Raw genomic sequence first — 22,280 nt, 5'->3', positions numbered from 1 at the left:
CGTTTTATTTGTCTGTTTCTTCATAATTACTGAGAAGGTTTGTTTTACTTAGAGTAAAGTTTGGTTCAAGTGTCAAATTTTTGCTTTTAAAATCATTTATCCCATTATATTCGGTGAGGAAATCTTTACCTAATGCTAAGTCATAGTTTAAATCATTGATTACATATGTTCTAAATTGGTAAACCATCTGCTGAATCTCAAAGTTTAGTATTACGATTCCTCGTATTGATAGTGCATCCCCGTTGGCAGAATTGACTTGTTACAGGTCACTTGGTTGTAACTTGTGATTTTTGAGTAGTGTAGAATAAAAGTCATAACTTGTTGCAGTTATTGCAGCACCAGTGTCTACTAATAATCTCTTCCACTGGTAATCTAGTTTTCCCCATATGCTTAAATTAGATGATTGTGACATAACTTGATGTTTTTGTATTTGATTGATGATTTGATTTGATGCTGGAACTTGGGGCACTTTTACGGGAATGAGGGATTTAGCTAACATAATCTCGACTGGACAGGGCTCAGAGATAGGCTCATGAGGGTGGTTAATTTCAACATTTGTTTCTACTGGCATGGAACTTGGTGAAGGCTTGCAACCATTGCATTTGGAGGCGCTGTTTTTCCGGTAAAATAATTTGATTAGTTTTGTTGACTATAGATTCTTGGATTGGGTCTAAGCTTTTTAATCTAATCTTGTTTTAACTTGCAGCCATCACCGTTGACAATTTTATTAATAACTTGTGAGTTTAACATTGGCGGGTATTCTTTTCTCCTAAGTTAAATGTAGTATCTGAGCAGTAGTGTTTCGTAGGTTGGAGGTCGCTATTTGAAAAGGAAGGGTTTTAAAGAGTTATGCAATCTAAATATTTGTTATGGGAGGTATTACGTTTGCAGTTCGCTCTTAAAACATATAAGGTGGTAGTACACCATTAAAAGTGAAAAAAATATTTTTTTTTTACTTTTGTTATTTATCCAATATAATCATCGTAGATTTTGAATTTTTAGCTGATTTACCTAAATTATAAAAGCTTCACATGTTAAACTTTGTTTATAATGTATCGGTATAAAATGTTTTGTTTTTTTCCCCTAGCAACGCTTTGTTTATTTCGTTGTTATGCGCTTCAGAAACAAGTTAAACCATCAAAAAGCCATAAAATATTTACCTTGTCAACTCTTTTAAGTGCAAAGTTGTAGACTGCAACGACTTCTTGCTAATTATTTGAGTATAATGGCTTTATTGACGTAATTCGCTTCTCGTTTCAAGCTGCATTCAAACTTTATTATTTATGCTATAGTTTATCTTTTATCTTTTTAAAATAAAAATAATATGGGTGGATCAAAGAGAAAACAATTATCAAACAGAATATACAACAATAAAAAAGCTAATTTTCGTGGAAACAGATATACAAGGATTCTTTCTTCAGAAACGAAAACTTTATCTTTTCTGTTACACATTCTGCTTCTTCAAAAAAATTAAATATTGCTGATAGAGATTTTCAAGATTTTCAAAGTACAGATTTTAACTTTGTTATGAACTTTAGTCTATTGGAAAACGTTATATCGCTACTGAAATGCCCGAATTTGTGTGAAGATAATGTTTATTTAATGTTTGATTCCTCCAAAAAGTATGGGTTAAGTATTGGTTTAAAAATATGTTGTAGCAGTTGCAATTGGAAAACTGAGTTTTTTTCATCTGCTATATTTTGTAAAAAAAATTTAATAGAACAACAGGAGCCTACTAAAAGCATATGTAGTGGACAAAAACCATTTGATATTAACACACGTGTCATTGTGGCTTTTCGTGAAATGGGTAAAGGGTTATCACCATTAGAAAAGTTTTGTGGAATAATGAATATGAAGCCACCTATAAACAAAAAAAGCTACAATAAAACTTTACATAACCTGTTAGATGTTTATCAAAATTTAGTTGACTAGAACATGAAAAATGCTGCTGATGAATTAATCCCTGCAGGTGAAACATCAAGAGACATTATGTGTAGCTTTGATGGTTCATGGCAAAAGCGTGGTTTTACTTCAAATAACGGAGTTGTTTCTGCAATTTCCGTTGAAAGTGGTAAATGTATTGACTTTCATATAGAAACAAAAACATGTAAATTATGTTCAATATGGAAGTTAAAAAAACACACGCATCCAGTTGAATATGAAAAGTTTCATTCATCACATTACCAAAAGTGTAAAATTAGTCATACTAGATCATCTTCAGCTATGGAATCAAGTGGTGTTTTAAAACTTTTCCATCGTTCTGAAAAGAAAAACAATTTAAGGTATACCACATATCTTGGTCACGGAGATAGTAGTTCTTATACCAGTGTTGTTGCTGCTAAACCTTATGGACATAATGTAGAAATTAAAAAAGCAGAGTGCATTGGTCATATTCAAAAACGAGTTGGCACGCGTTTAAGAAATTTAAAAAAAAACAGCAAAAAAATTTTTAGGGATGGTAAAAAACTAGGAGGAGCAGGTCGTTTGACAGAAAATGTTATTAACACATTGCAAAATTACTATGGCAAAGTAATCAGATAGAACATTGGTAATTTATATGCAATGAAAAAAAGTGTAGCAGCTGTTCTTTTTCACTGTTCTGAAAGTTATGACAATGAAACACGCCATCAATTTTGTATGCGCACCAAAGATTCTTGGTGCAAATTCCAGGCTGATAAAGTAACTGGAAAAAAAGCATACAAAGAAAATACTTTTATTCCTGTATTTATAGATCTTGTATTCCTGTATTTTATAAAAGTGTTTGCACAGTAAAACACAAAATCCTAATGAATCCTTGAATCAATTGATTTGGAAGCGGTGTCCCAAAGATATACTTGTTGAAAGAACTGCTTTATTTGTTGGAGTAGCATCAGCTGTCCTATACTTTAATAATGGACTACAATTTTTAGAGATGTTATTTGATAAGCTTAAAATAACAGTAGGTTGCAATCTACATAACTTTTGTCTTATAAATGACTCAAAGCGCATTTCTAAAGCAGAAAAATAATGCACAAGTATAGTGAAATTAAGACGCAAGAAACTAGGAGCGATAAAAAAAGGTTTTTGTGATCAAAACAAAGCATAAGAAGGTGCAGTTTATGGAAGTGGGGAGTTTTGAACAATTTTTTTTTGTTTTTATTTTTAAGTTGAGTTTTTCTCAAAATCATCTTTTTTAGCTTAGCGACGGAGATTTTTTTCAAACCGATAATTGATTTGATCTGAAATTTGGCATACTTGTTTGTAACACATGTATTTGCAATCTCTACGAGAATTATGTTTACAGCTAATTGCGTTCTACTTTTGTGAGTGATTTTGTGTTTTCAAATAACACCAAAACATCCAAATATGACAAAAATGCATATATTTTGACTTTTTTTGGTCAAAATCCAAAACCTTTAATGTACGTTGTAGTTGCATAAGTAAAGGATCACAAGCCAAAATTTCAGTTTAAATTTTATGTACGGTTGCTGAAAAAACCCTGTCGCCAGTTATTCATTTATAGGCTTTTGTCTATCAATAATTATGCGCATAATTAATTTTTTTAAATTTTAAAATTTTTACTTTTATTTTAATCATATAATATATGTTATGCACTATTAAAAATTGAAAAAAAAAGGTGAAATACAAGATTTTTTTTTAATGGTATACTACCACCTTAAAGACGGGTGGTGTCTGGGATTATCGTTAAGGTGCGGAGGTTTTGTCCGGGACCTTTTCATGTCATCATTTGGGTTCTGATCGTATTTTCTATCGTTATATCATCTATCGTTGTATCTTCTCTAATTGAAGTGCCAATTATTTTCTAAGATGCTATTCCGTGGGTTTCTTAGGTAATTTTGTTCGGGTGTGGTATTTTCGCTGTTTCTCCTATGAGGTCCGTAGTTGGAGAATTCACTTAGTTTTTGATCTGTTGTTTTGATAGGTGCAATTTTAATTGTTTTAATTCCTGTTTTAGCCTAGCAACTTCTCTTGTAGCATTTTCAGGGTTGGCTAAGTTGGCGGGTGTCGTGTTGTTAGTGTTTAGTGGAGGTGCATCATTTTTAGCAAATGTTACCGAGCTTGTTTTTGCGGTTTTAGTTTGCAGTTTCGCCTTTGCTCTCACCACAGTGTCAACTATTCTTTCTTCATCGTCGTTTGTGACAAAGTTGTTGACACGCGCTATTCGGACTTCCTTTTGGTAAGTAGCTGGTTGACTTAATAGGAGTTTCCGCTTAAGATTTGAATTCACGCCTGGTTTGAATAAATCTAACTTTGTTTCTTCGTTAACATTTAACTCTTGGCACAACTTTTCGGGATTAGCTATGAATTTTTCTAGTCTGTTATGTCCTTCTTTAAGACTGTATTGTTGCGTTTTTTTTATCCGTATACGCTCAGGGGGTTCATGTTCAATTTGAAAGGCTTGTATGAGTGAGTCAATGTGTTGCTTAGTTTTATGGGGCAGCGACTCGTAGAATGTGGATACTGACTGGTTTAGGCACAAGGGAAATGCCTAAAGTTGGTCATGGCTATTCCAATTGTTATAGGTGTATATTCTTTTAAACTGAAGGAGAAATTCTTAAATGTCTTCCTCAGGACTTCCATTAAATTTTGGGAGGCTGGATCTATCAACTGATGGTTCTAACGGGAAGAGTTAACTTTTCAAGCAGGGTTGTTATAAGGGTTTCATCCTTTCTTTTTTCTGGTGTATTTTTTATTTCTGATTTGTTTAATGTTTCTCTAAGCTTTTCTAAAACTCTTTCTAGTTGTCTATCGTTCACGTCGTTGTTTTCTATCGAGTCTCGATCAAAGTTTTCTTGCGGAGGTAATTTTACTTCGGGAGTATTAACATTTAACGGAGCAGGGATTGTTAAGAAAAACTGTGGCATGGAGTGTGGATCTTTGCGGTTCATTCTACTTTTATTCTCATTAATTTCCTATGCATTTCTTTTAGATTTCGTCAAAATTTTCTCTTACAAAGTTCTTTTGATGAATTTTCTCTTATAATTTTCTTCATTAAATATGTTCTTTTAAACAACTTCTTTTTTATTTTTTTAAAACCTCTACTTTTAAACTCCTTCTCATTAATATCTTCTTATAAGTTACTTCAAAATGGTGAATGGTAAACAATGTTCTGTACGTTTAAGTGAATGACATGAATACTAAATTCAGCAAAATTTTCTCTAATTATGCAGAGTTAGAGAACAAGTTGTATCTTGGTAGGACCTCCGATGCGAGGCGGGGCTTTTATTAAATTTCTACGTGTATGTTTTAGTGAGTGGGGATGGAGTTTTGTGTTTCGTAAAGGTTGGGAGGTTTAGATTAAAGGTGTATGAGGATATGGGGAAGCCTCTTGGTTCTGTGTAATGGTAGCACTTTGATTTATTCTTGTTAACACGCTTACATTCCTTTACGCGCAAGTTTTTTGTTTAAACTCTATAAATAACAATCCGTTTCCTTTAATGTACCGTAATCGTTAATAAAAATCTTTCTAATTTAAAATTACATAAAAATGATTTCTTCTAAACTCCTTTTATAAAATCAAAACTCCGGTCTACGTATTTTCCGTAGAAACTAAAACTCTGTATCGACTCTTCTCTTCCTAATTCTTGAAGTTCTGTCTTGTATCTCCTCCTTTCGTATCTCCCCATCAACTAACCATCTTTCCTATATTTCTTTCCCCTCCTTTCGTATCTCCTCTCTTTTGCATATCCTCTGATTGCCCCCTTTCTGTTTCGTATCTCCCTTTTTAAATCCCCTGACTGACCCCTCCTTTCTTATCTCTTCTCTTTTGCATATCCTCTGATTGCCCCCTTTCTGTTTCGTATCTCCCCTTTTACATTGGTTATAATGCTTAGGACGTTGGCATTTTTCATTTTTTATTCGTTGCTGTGTAAAATATTAATTAATGGTTTAGGTGGTTATATTGTTATGAACAGCATCTTGCTTTACTTAAAATTAGCTTCCTCACATTACTGAAGACGCAGTGAAATTTAAAACAACTTTTAAAAGGAAAATATGATAAAAGTTTTTATAAAAAAAATATCCCGTGCTTTGATTTACAAAATTCTAAAAATGCTAACCGTTATAAATTATTTATTGTCAAATATTTGATGGTTTTATTTCTAAGTAAATAAAATCTAATTACAACTCAGACTCAAGTAATTTATAAAGTCCAGTAAATGCTATTTATTTAACTTGAAGTTTTTTTGACTTTTTCAAAACCGACCCTACAGGTAGACGGGCCCCAAAAACCACATGATTTTCTCTTTTATCGCGTCTTTTGTACAAAATAAATAATTTAACTTTATTTTGCTTTCTTATATGCTTTTTTATGGTAAAAGTTCTTCCCAGGGGTTTAGAAGTATTTTGGTATTTTTATTTTACTTTTTTTTTTTCAGTAAAGTTTCGCTATATTTTAGTAGGGGACCTCAAAAACCGCATTGCTTAAATTGTTTATAACTTTTTTGAAATTAGTTGCAACTTTCCCATTTTTTGGAATAGCTTGTTTTATTGAAATCCCCTTCATATAATATTTTGATTACAAACTTATATTTTAGGGAAGTACCTAAGGCACTACAAAAACCACATGCTTGGGACCACAAAAACCACATTAATTATTTTATTTGTAACAAAAATATAAGTGATATTACAAAAATTCATGATTTAAAGTAGATTTGTAGTAGTTTTAACTATCTTTTTGATGATAATGAAATTATATAGAGATTTTATTTTACGCTTCTGCTTAGAGGATAGTTTTAGTTCAGTTAACAGTATATGAATTTGCGATATTATTTTATTTGTAAGCAAATAAATAAACATGAGTAGCAGCAACAAAAAACTCAAAACTCGCTTGCAAATGATGTCACTAAATCCAAGTTCTAATGCTGAAACACTTATTAAAAGAAAAGCTATATTAGAAAAAAACAAACAACTTGAAGCTGCTGTTCAATGGTGTAAAGAAAATAATGTAAGAGGACATGCTGCAATTAAAACAAGACAATTTCCACTTATTAAAGATCGTGAAACAATAAACCGTAGACTTGAAGGAAAATAGTCAATGGTTTTGAAAGGCAGTACTGTGCAATTCACATGGAGGTAGAAGAGATATCAATTGTTTCATACATTAAGAATAAAAATCGGGCAGTTCAAGGCATAAACAAAACAGAACTAACAAAACTTGTCCTTGATGTTCTGAAAGTTAGACAATACACAAATAAAAGATTGAAAGGTGGCAGAAAATTTATAGCATTATCAGCAAATGCAAAAAATGCTTTGACAAAAAACAAGTATTTATGTTTTTTATATATTTTTTGAAAAGGTAGTAATAGTCAACATGTTAAGATATTAAGAGATTGCTTGTAGTTCCAGGAGTTGAAGCTTTGTAAGAGAAGCTTTTTTAGTTAATTTTTTGTTTTTGTTTCAAACACAGGTTAGGTAAATCGTTTTGGATGCGCTTTAAAGCTAAGAATCCTAGTTTAAAACTCAAGCGACAAGGAAATGTGTCAATAAATAGAGCTCTCAATTGCACGAGAGAAATGGCATGTTCCCACCTTGGTATGAGTAAATATTGAGTTTTTATCATATTTCATAGTATACACTAGCTCCATTTAAAATTTAATCCAGAACTTCACCTTTTTATTAGTTTATTATTGCTACTGTACTATACATTCATGAAAAATAGTTCTATCAAAACTGAGTTACTAATTGATTTTCATGGTTGCCTTTAGACGCTCTTGCAGAAAAATTGATTGAGGCTGACACCATGACTGAAGCAGCACAAAAGAGGACAGGAGTTTGGTCTGGAAACATTGATACATGCAGAATATTTAATCACGACGAAGCACCACAGTTCATCAATTTTGGTGTTGATGGTACTCCTGTTGGTCTTGTTTTTACTGCAAAAGGGGAAACATGCTGTAAACTGATCAGAGAGAACCGTGAATGAGTCACCATACATCCTCTAGTATCATTTGTAGGTAGTTATTGCCTTATCACTTTTTTGATAAATATTTATAATAAACACCAAGAAAGTGACCTTACAGTGTTAAGGAGATAATTCCGTTATTCTTAGTCAATTAGTTGATCAACTTATTAAAGAGTCAATAGTTTCAAAGATTAATAAAAACACTTTTAAATTGTCTTAAAGACTTATAGAGCAACATTTCAACTTTTTTTATACAAATAGCTAGTAAAAAAGTAATTTTGTTTGATTGTTAATAGAAAAATATATGTTAATAGAAAAAAGCAAAACTCCATTTTAATATTGAGTTTTTGATTCATGTATATATATTTTTTGGTAAGGGACCCCAAAGACCACACAGAAACACTACTTTGGTTAAGGTAAATTACTTTAGCAGCTGTCTTTTTCATTTATTTTCTTTTGATTTTTTTGTAGAAGTATGACTTAAATCTTCACAAAAAAACACTACTTCGCAAACTTAATTGAAAATTTCAAGTATTTTTGACTATAATGTCAAAATATTATAAAATTGAAAAAAAAAAAATTCTATTATTTTTAGTATAATTTTCAAAACTTTATGCTAGTTTGGTTATTTTTAACAGTTTTTTTTCAAAAAAAACTATCTTGTCAAATGAAAAAATCTATTTTGCTGCTTAATAAGGCTTAATGTATGATTAACAGGTACTAATGTTAGCGTGTGGCTTTTGGGGTCCATGAGTTTTTGGGGCCCGTCTACCTGTAATAGTAAAAAAATTTAAATGTTGCTTTTTTTCACATTTCCATGTAAGCTGTACAAAATTAAGGTACAAATAGCGTTTACAAAAAATGAGGACAACAGGAGAACTAAAAACGAATAATAACAAAATTAAGTGCCAACTTTTTTTAAGTAATAAAAGATCTATCAAGTTTTCTGATATTTTCATTAAAGTAGAACTTTTTGTCTATATATAAATTGTTATCATTATTATAGTAAATATGTAAATTATCTTATACTATGTTGTTCAAACAAATGATGTAGAAGTTAATGCTTTTTTCGTTACAATTCGCGATTTACGGATAAAACGCCGAAGCTCATTTTTCACATAGCCGTAAAGTTTTCAATTCCAAATTGCCGCTTCGACTTATGCACGAGTGATGAAAAATTAATTTTGAAAGTATTTTTTATAACATTAATGTACTATATATACTCGCGTATAAGTCAACAAGTTGTTGCTTCAAATGATTAAAAAATAGAAGGAAAAAAGAATTGGAAAATATTATATAAACAGCTGCTCTTATTCCAATATCAAAATGTTCAATGAAAAAAACAGTGCAATTGTCAAACTTTGGATAATTTAAAGTTCCGTGCCAGAACAGAACATGTTGACAATTGGGTGTCAAATTTTGCTATGTAATTAATCATATATAGCAGCAACTTTGGCATACTACCGTAAAGTGCTGTAGCAATTTGAAAGATAAAAAAAAAAAAAAAAAAAAAGGAATTAGCCGATTTTAAGTTTTTTAAATTTTAACGTCCCTTGCTAGAACATTACTCTGGGTGGTAAAATTTTGAACTGAAGTTACTTAAGTATTAAGGCTACTTTTCTGCCGATAAAGAATATATTATTTTTTGCCGATAAAAAATTATTTTTTTTACCCCCCCCCCCTTCCCCCTCTTCTCCCCCCCCCCCGCCTCCTGATGAGGGAATATTATTTTCTATTTATTTTTTTGTTTCTTTTATAACTGCGATGCAAGTATATATTTTTAAACCAATACGAGACAAGAAATGAAATTTTTAAACACATCATTACCAAGACTCATCAAAATGATTATTTGAGAAAAATTCGTCTTATTACTTTTGTACCCGTCTACTTTAATTGAAGAACTAGGATATTTTTCGCTTGTGATGAAATATTGTAAACATTATTAGTTTTGACCAACAGAAACACTCATATTTCAACTTTTAAGTTTTCTTATACAGGAAAAAGTGAAAATTAAAATATGAATTAGTGTTTCTCTAGCAAATTGGCGGTTGAAAAAGGACGTTTTTCATGAAAGTCCCGTTAAGATTGTCAAAATAACAGGCTGTTCTAGTTCTAGCATATCTTTTATATAATTTATCAACTGTTATGGAGCATCTTGTAAAACTAAACATTGCTTTCCAGTCTTCATAAAAGGTCTCAACCTCACCTTTTTGCACTAATCAAAAAACTAAATCATCAATCAAAAGCCTAAATCATCAATCAAAGCCTAAGATCCATTTATTTATAAGCAGAGAAGAAAATTTTTCTTCCTTGGCTGTCCAACTTTTTTATTAAGAACACTATGAAATATCAACCTTAGTATATTGCGTTTCCTTGACAACCAAATGAAACAAAATATTTTCAATATTTGTTGTTGCCAAGCTGCTTGATAAACTTTTTAATAGTTAGGTTTTCTTCAGCTTACAAAAGCCTTGTACACAGATTTGGCGCCAATATAAAGTGCGTAAAATTTCTTCGTGTAATTTATTTATAATTTACATCATCAAGTAATGCCACAAAAATTAAACTAATATGCGTTCCTTTTCTATAGATAAAAGGCAAGTCTTGTATACTATCCCTGTTGAATGATTTTGGTATGCACTTAAAAAACGTACGCAGAGGATTTAAACGTCTTGCGAGCTTGTGAACAATTGTAAACAGTAAGAATGCTTAAGTGAGCAATACAAATAGTAATCTGATGGTGCTAAGTCTTTTTAAAAAGCAGAATTTTGTGTTTTTACAGCAACGTGTGCACGTGCGATGTCCTATAGCGACATGATTTTCTTTTCCCATGACCTATTCCGGATCTTTTTTCTAAGATTACTTCATTCAAATATCTTCATTGATTAGAATAACGTCGAACATTTACAGTTTGCCTAAGTTCTGATAATTTAAATTACCAAATACGTTTCATATTCCACTAAACGCATAATATCTCTTTATTACAGACGTAGTCTCTTTTTGGAGTTGTAACTGTTGTTTGACCACGACTTAACCAACATTTTTATTTATTAAGGTTCTCAAAGAAGATCCATTTTTCTAGCAAATATTTTCCATAAAAAAATCTTTTTTTTAAAACTTTGCTAAATGAGAAACGCAACTGTTCAATCGTTGAATTATTACTTTTGCTAAACTGAGCAGGAACCTACTTTTTTTCCACTTTTTGGAAACTTTTCAAGTTTATGCAAACTACAAGAAAGGGTTCATTGATAAATTGAAATCTTTTGCGCAAATTTTACTGTCCTCTGGCGTGGATTTTCATCAAGCAACTCTTAAAAATCTTTACTTTTAGCTTCTTGTGGTGTTTAAGCGCGTTGTCGGTCTTTTAAGTCATAGCACCCGCTGATAAGCCTAGCAATCTACTTTTGAAAAGTTCTAACTTCTATAGCATCAAAGTCCATTAGCGAAACGAATTGCATGGGCAGCTTCATAAGCGTTTTTTCCTTTTCGAAATTATAAAGCATACAATCTGTTGAAAGAATATTTTCTACTTCAACTGTTTCAGAGAAAATATTTTAATTAAAAGTAGCTCACAGTAAATAGTCATTTTAAACAAGAAATAGTTTTCCTGCGAATTATTTATAAAATATGGTGATAACACTTTAATTTGCAAAATTATTTCACGAACATAAACAAAACATAGTGATTACTGAATAGTCTGCATAATTAACTCAAGGTCATGTACCAAACATAGTAATTATAGTATGGTCTGCATAATTAACTTAACGTCATTTTTGCTTGCTTATATAGCTCAAGAACATGTATAAAACATAGTGATTAAATTTTACTTTGCATAATTAACTCAATATCATGTATAAAGCATAATGATTAGATTTTAGTTTGCATAATAAATTCAATATCATTTAAAAAACATAGTGATTAGAGTGAAATTTGCATAATCAACTCAAGATCATGTATAAAACATAGTGATCACGTTTTAGTTTGCATCATTGCCTCAAGATTATGAATAAAACAGTAATTACATTTTAGTTAGTATAATTGACTCAAATGTTTGACGACGAAACTTTTGAATGCTCCATTTATTTAATGAATGCACAGAATGATTGGGATAAAGTTGGAAACTGTCAAACAGATAAAAAAAAAAAAAGTCTGTTTGACAATATGCTACATATTTTTCCAACTTTTTTATAAAAATTGTTGGCAAATTTTGAAGAACCCATGAAAGAAAGTTTTTCATTGGTTGTTTTCAAAATGGAACAAAGATTTGGCTAAATGAGACAGTTATCAGGCAAATGAATAAAGATTTTATTTTTCATTTTCCTTGCCAGTTCAAGATAAACGCATATTTGAAATCTTTCCATTTATTGTAAAGTTTCAGCAATTTATAATTGCATGAGCTAATTCTTCTAGCTGGAAATCGTCCTTTTTTAGCAAAAAATAAAGAGTTCTTAAGTCACAACAAGTGCTTTTTCCTTCGTTGGATCACAATCAGTGCACGCTCCTTCGTTGGATCACAACCAGTGGAAAGTTTGCAGCTTGTTTACTGTATAAAAAAACTTAAAACGTGCTAAACCGAAGGTAATTTGGCTCCGACAATTGAAAGAGTTGCAAACAAAAAATAAGACATAAAAGTCTTTTCCTAACTTGTTGGATGCTGGTTAACATATACAAGAAGAACTTTTCAACAAAGTCTATTTTCGCCACCGTACAAATGGTGCTTAAATAAACAAGTGAAGCACCATTTGTACTAAAAGTTTACTAAGTGTTTCAGAACCAGAACCAAAAAAGTGAGAGCCAACCCAGTTTTAGAAAAACGAAACGGAGTAGGAAAAAAATGACTTCAATTATTATTTCGCCAAAAATATTACATAACAGGTTACGTCACATCAAAAACTGTGTTATATCAATAATTTTTAAGCTTTGGTTTTAACATTAGTGTATATGTCGCAGTAATAAAATTACAGTTATAGTAAACAATATTTTTTAACATTATCCCTTTATTTTAGACCATTTTATTTTAGACGGGGTTTTTGAACTCTTTGAAATGATAAAATCCTTGTATTGCCAAACCAAGAACTGAAAAGAAACCAAACGCCTGAAAAAAAAAAGAAAAAAAAAGTGAAATATCTTATTCAGACAATAAGTTGTTTATGAATCAGCTTTATATTATAGCTAAAAAATTCAACTTTATCATTCGTTACATTTAGTAGGCATTTTATATTTCAAACGTTCGAAGAATAATATAATTATTCCACTGGACACCACACAATATGTGGCGGGAAAAGTAAGAGCTGCTTTAAGGTAACTTTTGGACGCTGAATCAGAAAATGCTGAATAGTTTCTGTGATCAGCTTTAAGTCTTTTGCTGCACAATTTGCCTCAACAATACTAAACGCATGTTTTTCTCTGTTGACAGCAAATCCTAAACATATCTTTATGTAAGATAGACATGGATCGAATGTCAAAATGATTTCAGACAGCAACTTGTTTCCTAACAATTTAGAGAGTCACAAAAACGAAGGTGTTAGTCTCCAATTTACACATTTATTTTACTTTTTTTTTCGCCTTGGCTACGTACCTATTTAAGCTATAACATAAACAAAACAACTGCAGGTATTTCTGAGTTTCTCACCAATAATGATAGTAGTACCTTAATCTTAATGCCACTTATCACAAAAATGAAGGTATTCTACAGAGTAAAAACTAAAGCTGAAAGTAAAAAATAGATTACATTTTTGGATTCAGAGCCCTCTAATCACCAAAAAAATGCAATTGGCTCCAAGAAAAGAAAATTTTTTATATATGCTTGCGTTATATCTTTGATGATTTAATTTTAAACCATAAAAAAAAAAGAAGTTGTGTAATAATAACAAGAAATATATTGTTTTTTTTTAATTAAATTTTTTACCGCAGCTACAATGACCGGGAAGCGAATCATTCCAAGGATTACGATGACACTTGAAGATATAAATAGAAGAGAAGCCCACACTGAGCAGGCTATGTAGAGCTTAGAAACAGAGAAAAAAATAGTATTTTTATAAAACAAAGATTTTAAAAGTTCACAAAACTCAGACTGCTATAAACTATTTACATGTGCATTTATAAATGTAGTTGGCCATAAGTAACAGTCTAGCAGTAAGTAGAATAGGAAAGAGTCTTACCGTAAGTGGCCAGTTGATTTGCATTTTGGTGTGCAGCTTTAAAAGAAATACTAGAAACACAAAAATGAGTGTTAACCAAGGAATAAGTGTGGTGACCAAGAAGAAAGTAATAGGCATTAAAAAGAACAATGTTCTATAGTCTGAATTTCCTTTAGAGCCAACCACTATTACCCAAGCAATAAATAGTAAAACCTAAAAAAAAACAGGCATCATATTCAAATAATTAGTAAATACTCACATTAAGTTGTATTAATTTTTATAAATAATTATCAATCACTTATATGTCAATGTATAAAAATGTGCAGATTTTTAATAACTACTCCACTTACTATATTTACAACCATTAGACATGCAACATGCGAACGAACAAACTCAAAGTTAGGTTTTGTGTCATTCTGTGACCCGGAGTTTGTATCAGAAACTGTGTTTAGAGCCTCAGACATGCTGAAATATCTTCACACCACACACTGAAATTATAAACAGATAAATAATATTTAATGAAACACAAAGTGAGTGCTTTTATTTAGGCATCCAAAAACACACGCCATTTAATATGAGTGTGTTTTCAACGCAGTATAAACAGCTTTTAATGCTTCTTACAAAAATACTCAAATCTTTGACGCAAGGAGCGGTTTTAGGATGAGTGTCAACGTCAATCATTTTGTTTAATTTGCTTGTAACCAAATTAAGGAAAAAGTTGTTGACTTCCAAACTTTTTCTACCAATAAGAATTACACTTCGTTAATTCTGATCCATTAGCCATTAAGTTCGTTTAAATGAATAAAACTCTAAGATATAAGGAATCGAAGCTCATAATTGTCCTCCGGCAAACTGCTTTTCTAACACCATATCTACTGTCCGGAGAAGACCTGAGAATTCAGATGTACAGGTAAAGGGATCTCAAAATGTTAGGTGTTTTTAAAGATTTTGCTTAGCCCCAAATGTTTGAGCAAATACTCATTCAAAACACACTTTAGTGTGTTTTCTTTGTTTGCTTTTGAAAAATGAATAAATTAAACAAAAGTGCGTTTACCAAAGTAAAGTGCAAATACAAAAGTGTGTTTTGATATTCCTTTCAGTAAAGAATAAATAAGAAATGGGAAAGTCCTTTAGAATTGAACCAACAAGCAAATCAAGATGCAATGTTCTAAGAGATGTCAAAATGATGAAAAGTAAGCAGTTAGAGGAAGCAGTTGAGTGGTGCCGAATCAACTATAAACGTGGTTAAGCCGCAATCAATTCAGGAAAATTTCCACTTATTAAAGATCTTTGAACAATTAATAAACAAATTGATGGTGTCATTTGTAACTGGAAACGAGAAGAAATATTGTTCAATTTTTACAAAAGATGAAGAAAAGTCGTTAGTCTCTTATATTAGAAACAAGAATAGGTAATATCTACACATAATTGAGAAATGAAACATTTTTTTCATAACTTTTAAACTGTAATAAAATCCTGCTTTTTTAATATTATTCATTAAGAAAACTAAACTTATACTATTTAGTTTTTTTGTATTATTATTTCAATAATATATTTAGGTGCCTCCAAGGTTTGAACAAGTTGGAATTGACAAGGATAATGTTGAATGTTTTGGAAAAGCAAGCCTGTAGAAACCTTCGTGGGCGTCAGATCACTAAGCTATCACCAAATGCTCAACGAGCACTCCGAACAAAGAAGCTTAGCAAGTCTTTTTGGAAGCGTTGGGATGGAAAATATCAAAATTACATAACCAAAAAGAGACAAGGAACTGTATCCATAAATCGTGCCCTAAACTGCACAAAAGCAATGGCATGTAAACACCTCAACGAATTAGCTGAAGAACTTACAGAATGTAATATTTTCATTGATGCAAATCAATTAGAAACAGGTGTATGGCAGGGATAAATAGATACCACTAGAATTTACAATCATGATGCAACCACCCAGTTTACAAACTATGGAGCTGATGGTACTCCAAATGGTTTAGTGAATGCTGGAAGAGGGGAAAGTTGTCAAAAGATGATAAGAGAAAATAGAGAATGCGTAAATATACATCCTTTTGTTTCCTTTGGAGGAGATATAGCAATGGGCCAAATCATATTCAAGGGAAAATGGATTAGAGCCCACATGGCTCCAAAAGAAGCAGTTATACGTGTTCCAAATCTTCTAATCTCCACAAATGAGAGTAGAAGTCAGGATCACAATACACTTCTAAGTGCATATCAAATGTTTGACCAATTTTTAGAAAAAAACAATATAAAACGGCCTGCTGTTGTCCTATCTGATAGTCACTCTTCAAGATTTGACAGTGATGTATTGACATTCTGAAGAAGCAAAAATATTAGACTTTTCATCTCTCCACCTGATACAACTGCCATTACCCAGCTCCTTGATCAAATCAATCAGAAATTGCACTCTGAGTACAGAAGTGCTAAATCTGTACTTTATTCTCCGTTTACGACAATCAACAGAGAAAGTTTCATGAATATACTTGCAGAATTATGGCCAGAGTGGGCATCTAAACAAACAATCATAAATGCAAGTAAAAAAGTTGGCTGTTATTGGAAACGGTTTCTTTAATCAAGGAAGACAAAGCCAAAAAGGAGAAAGCAAATAAAGAAAGGAAATCCAAGCTACAACAACAAATTGAGGCATTCTATAAATGTAAGGAAGAGTGTACATGTGGAAAGAATGTTTGCGCAGCAAGTAAACTTCGAGAATGCTCCTGTTGCCATAATGTTTTGAAATCTTCATGTAGTAAAGCATCATGCCGAGGTAAAACAGGCTTAAAACCGAATATGATCAAACCCTTTTTTGAAATAGGACCAAAAAATTCCTTCACTTTGAGTCTGATGAAGATAACATTGAAAACTTCATTCCTATAACTGATTTAATCTAGAGTACAACCTGGCGCTCTCTATTCGCCTCTTTTTGAATTAAAGTTTACCTGGATCTTACTTTTATATTTTTTGTTCATTACATTTTTTTTAAGTTGGTTAATGTTATAAAAAAAAAAACTATAAAAAGTAATAACTTAAGTTTGTCATATAGCTTTTGATTTGGTACCTCAAAACGTTAGGTGCAGCACCTAAAAAATACTAGGTATTTAAAAAAGCGATTTTAAGAAAATTAGATTTATTCTTCGCACGCATCTTTTTAGCACTGTTTTTGGAGTCTTAAGGCAACATTTCTGATAAGGTTCTGCAAACTTACTTTCAGAAGGGATTGAAATATTTACAATTATTTTAAAAAAATAAGTTTATTGCTTCTAGGCTATTTTCAACGTCTTCGTAATTTAGATTATTTTGTAAGGATTATATGAATTATTTTTTTGTTTATGACTTAACATATTCTTTAATAAGATTATTCAACGTTTATAGAATTTAATTAAAAAAATCGAGTTCTATGTTGGTTTAATTCAAACCTGACATTCTCAGGTCCCACTGCATTCTGAGGTCCTTTTACCTGTACCGTACAATAAATCAGTTAACAAAAAACTGATCTGTGAAAAAATGTAACTCAACCTGACAAATCTTCTCAACCTTGAATAATGACTACTTTTCATTGTTATAATTTAAAAACTTTACTAAGTTACTTTACAACTTTTTCCGTTAGTTTTTACAAGAAACCCTTTTAATAAAAGAATGTTATAGCATGTAATTAGTTATGGTTTTTCATAATTATTTGTTTTAAACCCGTTTGTAAACTAGTGAAAATTGAATTTTGCGAAGTGTTTTTCCAGCATATGTGAACTAGCATCGACGTTGCAGAATTTTAGAATTTTTTTTTAATGTTTTTTTTGTTGGGAATTCTTCCGATCAGATTGTCGGAGCCAAATCATCATCGATCCAGCATGTTTTAAACTTATTTTCTACGTTGTGCAAGTCAATAATCTTCCAACGAAGGAGAGTGCTTGAACTGTGGTTCAAGAAATACTTATAAATTGGCAAATCCTACAAGAAATGGAGGTATTCTCAGATAATTTTTACTAAGACTGGCGAAGAACAAGGGAAAAAATTGTTGTACAAGTAAGAAGGTTTTTTGAAATAATGCATTCATTTATTGAGAATAAACTTTCAAGTAAATATAGATGAGAAAATTATGATAATACGAGTATAAATAAGATGAGAAAATTATGCTAATACGAGGAATGGTTTTATCTCAAAGAACCAAATTTTGCCGACCTTCTCTGTTTTTTATTTTCCCACTGTCTTGCAAGCGTAAGTTATAGTTGGTGCAAATTGCAACTTTTGGTGTTTAGGTGTTTCAGACCAATATTTCTTTGTGAGAACGTAAAGCAAGAGTAAACTTGAACTGTCAGTAGACTCTTGTCAAAAAATCTGTAGAATCCTCTATTGAATTCCCAGCTAACTCAAAGTAAAAATTCGAATTATAAGTTTTTGTTTTCCTTCACTTTGTCTTTCTTAACCAAAACTTTCTTCAACTTTCCTGTAAAAAGGCAATCAAGAATTTACAACCGTCACCAGCTCGTCAAATATTGTCAAATATTTTGCACAGAAAGACATCAAATAAATTGGAACGCAATTAAGCATTCGTTTATTTGCGTTTAATGACATTTTTTACCATAACGAAAACGTATTTTTACAAAACAGTTTTATGTAAATCCTATTTACTCTCATATTTTGTTTAAGTTTTGGAACAAATCTTTTTAAAACTATTTTTTAATTGATTTTACAAAGATTTATTCCGAAATATTCAGAAAAAATGAGATTTGCTAATGTAGTAAATTTGAACAAAATTACTTAGAAATGGAAACTTTTTAATCGAATCACGTGACAGGAATTTACCATAACCGTTTTTTAAGGAATGCTCTCTCTTTTTGGAAGGTTCTTGTGACAGTTAAAATAGGTATACATTAAGTTTCCGTCCTTGAAGTTTGTGCAGGATAGTTTTCTTAAGCTAGATTATGCTTCTTAATCTTATTTATTAAAAATGTTTCTTTAGAAAAACTTGTTCGAGGTGTTTATTAAAAACAGCCTATTTAGATGAAGTTTCCGATCCTTTCTGTTAAAAAATATTATTCATATCTTTCAAATCAACATCCATAGAAAAGTTTATTTTTGTTTTATCTTTTCATTTTGAATTTAGTTCAAAATGCTTTGGGTTTCTTAATTTTATCATTATTTTATTTTGAAGATATTCAGTAAAGTTTGTTCAAATTAAATTTTTTATCTTAAAAACAGCTGATTAAAATATCGTTTTCAATCTTTTTTTTTAACAAATTTTATTTATTTCATTTACACACCCTTTAAATGTAAAATTTGTTTTTTATTTTAAATTCTTATTCAAAATAGCATATACAAAATATCTTTTTGGTGTAAATAATCCATTATTTTATCCAGCAAAATAAATATTAATCAGGCAGTGTATTTTCAATTAGTCAATGCTAAATATTCAAGATTAAGTCAAATCTTTGATGAGGAAATTTCAAGCAAAAAGAAACCTTGAAGCATTTCATTTTATTTGCTGGAAAAGAAATGCAAATTACCTAGGTAGACATTGAATTGATGCCTACATAAAACAAAGAGAGACAGCAAGGAAGAAAACCTTTCTTCTTTACAAATGAAACAAGGTGTTGTAACAAAACCATTGTAACCCTGGCTAAGTTAGGTTCCGGAATGACGTATGAGTATGAGACCAGTCATGGAAGCAAAATGGCGTTTCACCAGATGATTCTAAAGAGCTAGATACTTCTGAAAAGTTAGAAAATTGTTAATTTATGAAGAGTAAGATGATTGGAATTATCTAGTTCAAAATTAAAATTTAACACCTCAAACAACTGCCTTTCTTCAGTAGATACTTAACTTATCAAAAATAAAAGCCCTTTTAGAAGAGTTTTTACAACTGATCAGTTTTTTTTATGTTTCTTGGAGGAAAGCAAGTGGATGGAAAAAGAAGAACACTGCAAAATTAAAAAATCAAAATCTTCATTTAAACGATGACTTGATCATACAAGTGATGTTAAAGAAACCGAATTCGAAACTGATTATGAATTATGCTATGGTAGTTGCAACTTGAAATTCATTATATAGGTTATGATGACATTCTGAGCAGAATTTGCATGATAAATGTCCTTTTCATAACTGATACCGACCACTTTTCATCGCTCAAAGTTTTAAATGGAAAATGTTTTCCAGAATTTCAATGACTATGATATATATACTACTGAGGTTGCTAGCAGGGAAGGATTAAAACGCTGGCTAAAAAAATTAAAGATTTGTTCATTTTTTACCTACTCCTACAAAGTTTTCTCAAGACAACCGTAATTTTAAAGACGGATAAAATTTGGTTATTTCAATAACGCCTCTTTCATGAATGATTATTTTTATGAGTCTTTGTTTTAAAATTTTAGAAATCCCGTTTTTGGCTTCTTATTGCTTAAAAAACAAATATTTGCAATTGTAAATACAAAATTAACTACAAAAAAATAAAATGAATTTCTCACATGCTTCTCTGCTAAACAAATTTAAAAGTTGTAAACAGCTTGTATTCTACAAGTAAATAACTTCTTTTAAAAAAAATATCTTTTGCAGTATTTTTTTGTGTTAATCAAAGTATTAAAGAAAATCAAAGTGTTGATGTAAAACGTTTCCCTGACTATACCTTTTATATAGGTATATGTGTATCTGCGATTTACGGCACCGATTTTCAAAATAAAATCTGTGACCATTTTTTCATCGCGTACTCGAGGTAGGTGTCGTAAGAATGGGTTTTTCTCGTCTTTTTTTTAGAATTTTATATTGACTTAGATAATGTTTTAAAAGTAGAGTGTTGTAAGTTTATTGCAGTTTTTTTTTTTTTTTTGCAGTTACTAACGTTTTTAGTGATTTCATTGTTATTGAAAACTTCATTCCTGTTCTGGAAGTGAATTGACATTGAAGGGATAATGGGTTTTTTTTCTAACTTTTGAATCAATTTTATATATCTATTTTCTATGTACTTGCCAAATTTCATTAAAAAATAATGACACGCTCATATTCCATTTTTGCACGCAGTAAAGGTACCAAATATTCTTCGGTTGTAGAGGTTGGGGGGGGGGGGGATTTACGATAATGAGCTTTTTGTATATTTGACTTTTTTATTCATTAAAAATTGTTTTTTTAGAAAAATGAAACTATTTAAAATATTGGTGATTTTTTTAAAGTATTCAAAACATGATTTACACACACACACACACACACACACACACACACACACACACACACACACACACACACACACACAAACACAAAACCATTATTAGTTGAATAAAAATATAACCGAGGCAAAGTAATGCGTTAAAAACTAAACAACGAAGTTCTAATATAAAACCACCGTAAACCGAACGCTAATTTTTTAAGTTAGTTGCAGTTTTCTTGAGCATTCCTTATAATGAATTTTTGTTACTTAAATGGGCATAACTTTTAGTAGAATGATTAAATTTTTATGAAATTTTCACCATTGTAATACTGATTTAAAGCTCTTTACAATGATCTATAATAATTAGATATTTGAATAGTTTAAAAATTTTGCACACGCACCTTCTTTATAAAGACAAATTTAGATTATAGGAATATCTATAAATTAAGCCGGCATTGCTTTTTCTAGTTTATAACAAAAAAAATTCAAAAGAGTATAAACTTTTATAATAGTCATTTGATTTTAATTGAATTTAAAATAATCCAAGAATCTAGACCAAGCAAGATTTCTTTTTAAAAGAGCTTCAGAAAATTAAACTTAAAAGACCGAAATAAAGTTAGTGATTAATTTGTAATTATTGGAAAAACCACACGCCGATTTTAATAATATAATAAGTTATTAACAACATGAATTAGAATTGTAATTACTTTCTTTTTGATTTAGGGATTTATTGAAAAATACCTTTTTTTTTGATTTTTAAAGATGTGTAAATAAATCATTTGCAACGGTTAACTTTTAGAATATTAAAACGCATTTATTTTACAGTTATAGCTTTTTGTTTCAGGTTATAGAGTACTTGTTTCATTCAAATTATGCTTTTTAATCTTGTTTTGGTGAAACAGTGCCGTTAGGAAAATTTTCAACCACTGTTTCTAAATGTCTTTCAAATATTTCCTTGAAAATCGGCAAGTATTAAATGTCAAATGACGGTGCAAAACCTAAATCTTCTAACTGATGCAAAAGGTTCCATATACTCCAGACTCATTTTTGGGGAAATCATTAGAAAATAGAATGCCAAACAATGTAATAAAACACCA

At 30.6% G+C, this 22,280-nt stretch overlaps 1 protein-coding gene and 2 pseudogenes across 1 annotated transcript; 2 read left to right on the top strand and 1 right to left on the bottom strand.

Annotated features, from left to right (window-relative positions):
- Positions 1-1,248: 1,248 nt before the first annotated feature.
- Positions 1,249-3,299, top strand: LOC149880668 (uncharacterized; annotated as a pseudogene).
- Positions 3,300-6,796: 3,497 nt separating this feature from the next.
- Positions 6,797-16,734, top strand: LOC149880667 (uncharacterized; annotated as a pseudogene).
- On the bottom strand, positions 12,728-20,653 carry LOC149880666 (uncharacterized). The gene is made up of 5 exons (XM_090069545.1): positions 20,510-20,653; positions 14,394-14,531; positions 14,065-14,256; positions 13,812-13,910; positions 12,728-12,998 (listed from the first exon to the last, which is right to left on the bottom strand). Exons 2-5 carry the CDS (start codon positions 14,505-14,507, stop codon positions 12,921-12,923), a joined length of 483 nt encoding a protein of 160 aa, XP_089925671.1. The 5' UTR covers positions 14,508-14,531; positions 20,510-20,653; the 3' UTR covers positions 12,728-12,920.
- Positions 20,654-22,280: the final 1,627 nt, after the last annotated feature.

This window comes from Hydra viridissima, unplaced genomic scaffold (genome assembly GCF_058129835.1).
Source record: "Hydra viridissima isolate aposymbiotic clone 2 unplaced genomic scaffold, HvirCarnegie_v1 scaffold_12, whole genome shotgun sequence".
Lineage (NCBI taxonomy): Eukaryota > Metazoa > Cnidaria > Hydrozoa > Anthoathecata > Hydridae > Hydra > Hydra viridissima.
Note: the sequence above shows the minus strand (reverse complement) of the source record. Positions and strands in the feature narration are given on the sequence as shown.

Coding starts and splice junctions, on each gene's coding strand:
- LOC149880666 (XM_090069545.1), bottom strand. CDS start 14,507: ATGTCTGAGGCTCTAAACACAGTTTCTGATACAAACTCCGGGTCACAG. Junction 14,257..14,393: donor GTCTAATGGTTGTAAATATA/GTAAGTGGAGTA, acceptor GTTTTTTTTTAG/GTTTTACTATTTATTGCTTG. Junction 12,999..13,811: donor TCCCGGTCATTGTAGCTGCG/GTAAAAAATTTA, acceptor TTTTTTTTTCAG/GCGTTTGGTTTCTTTTCAGT.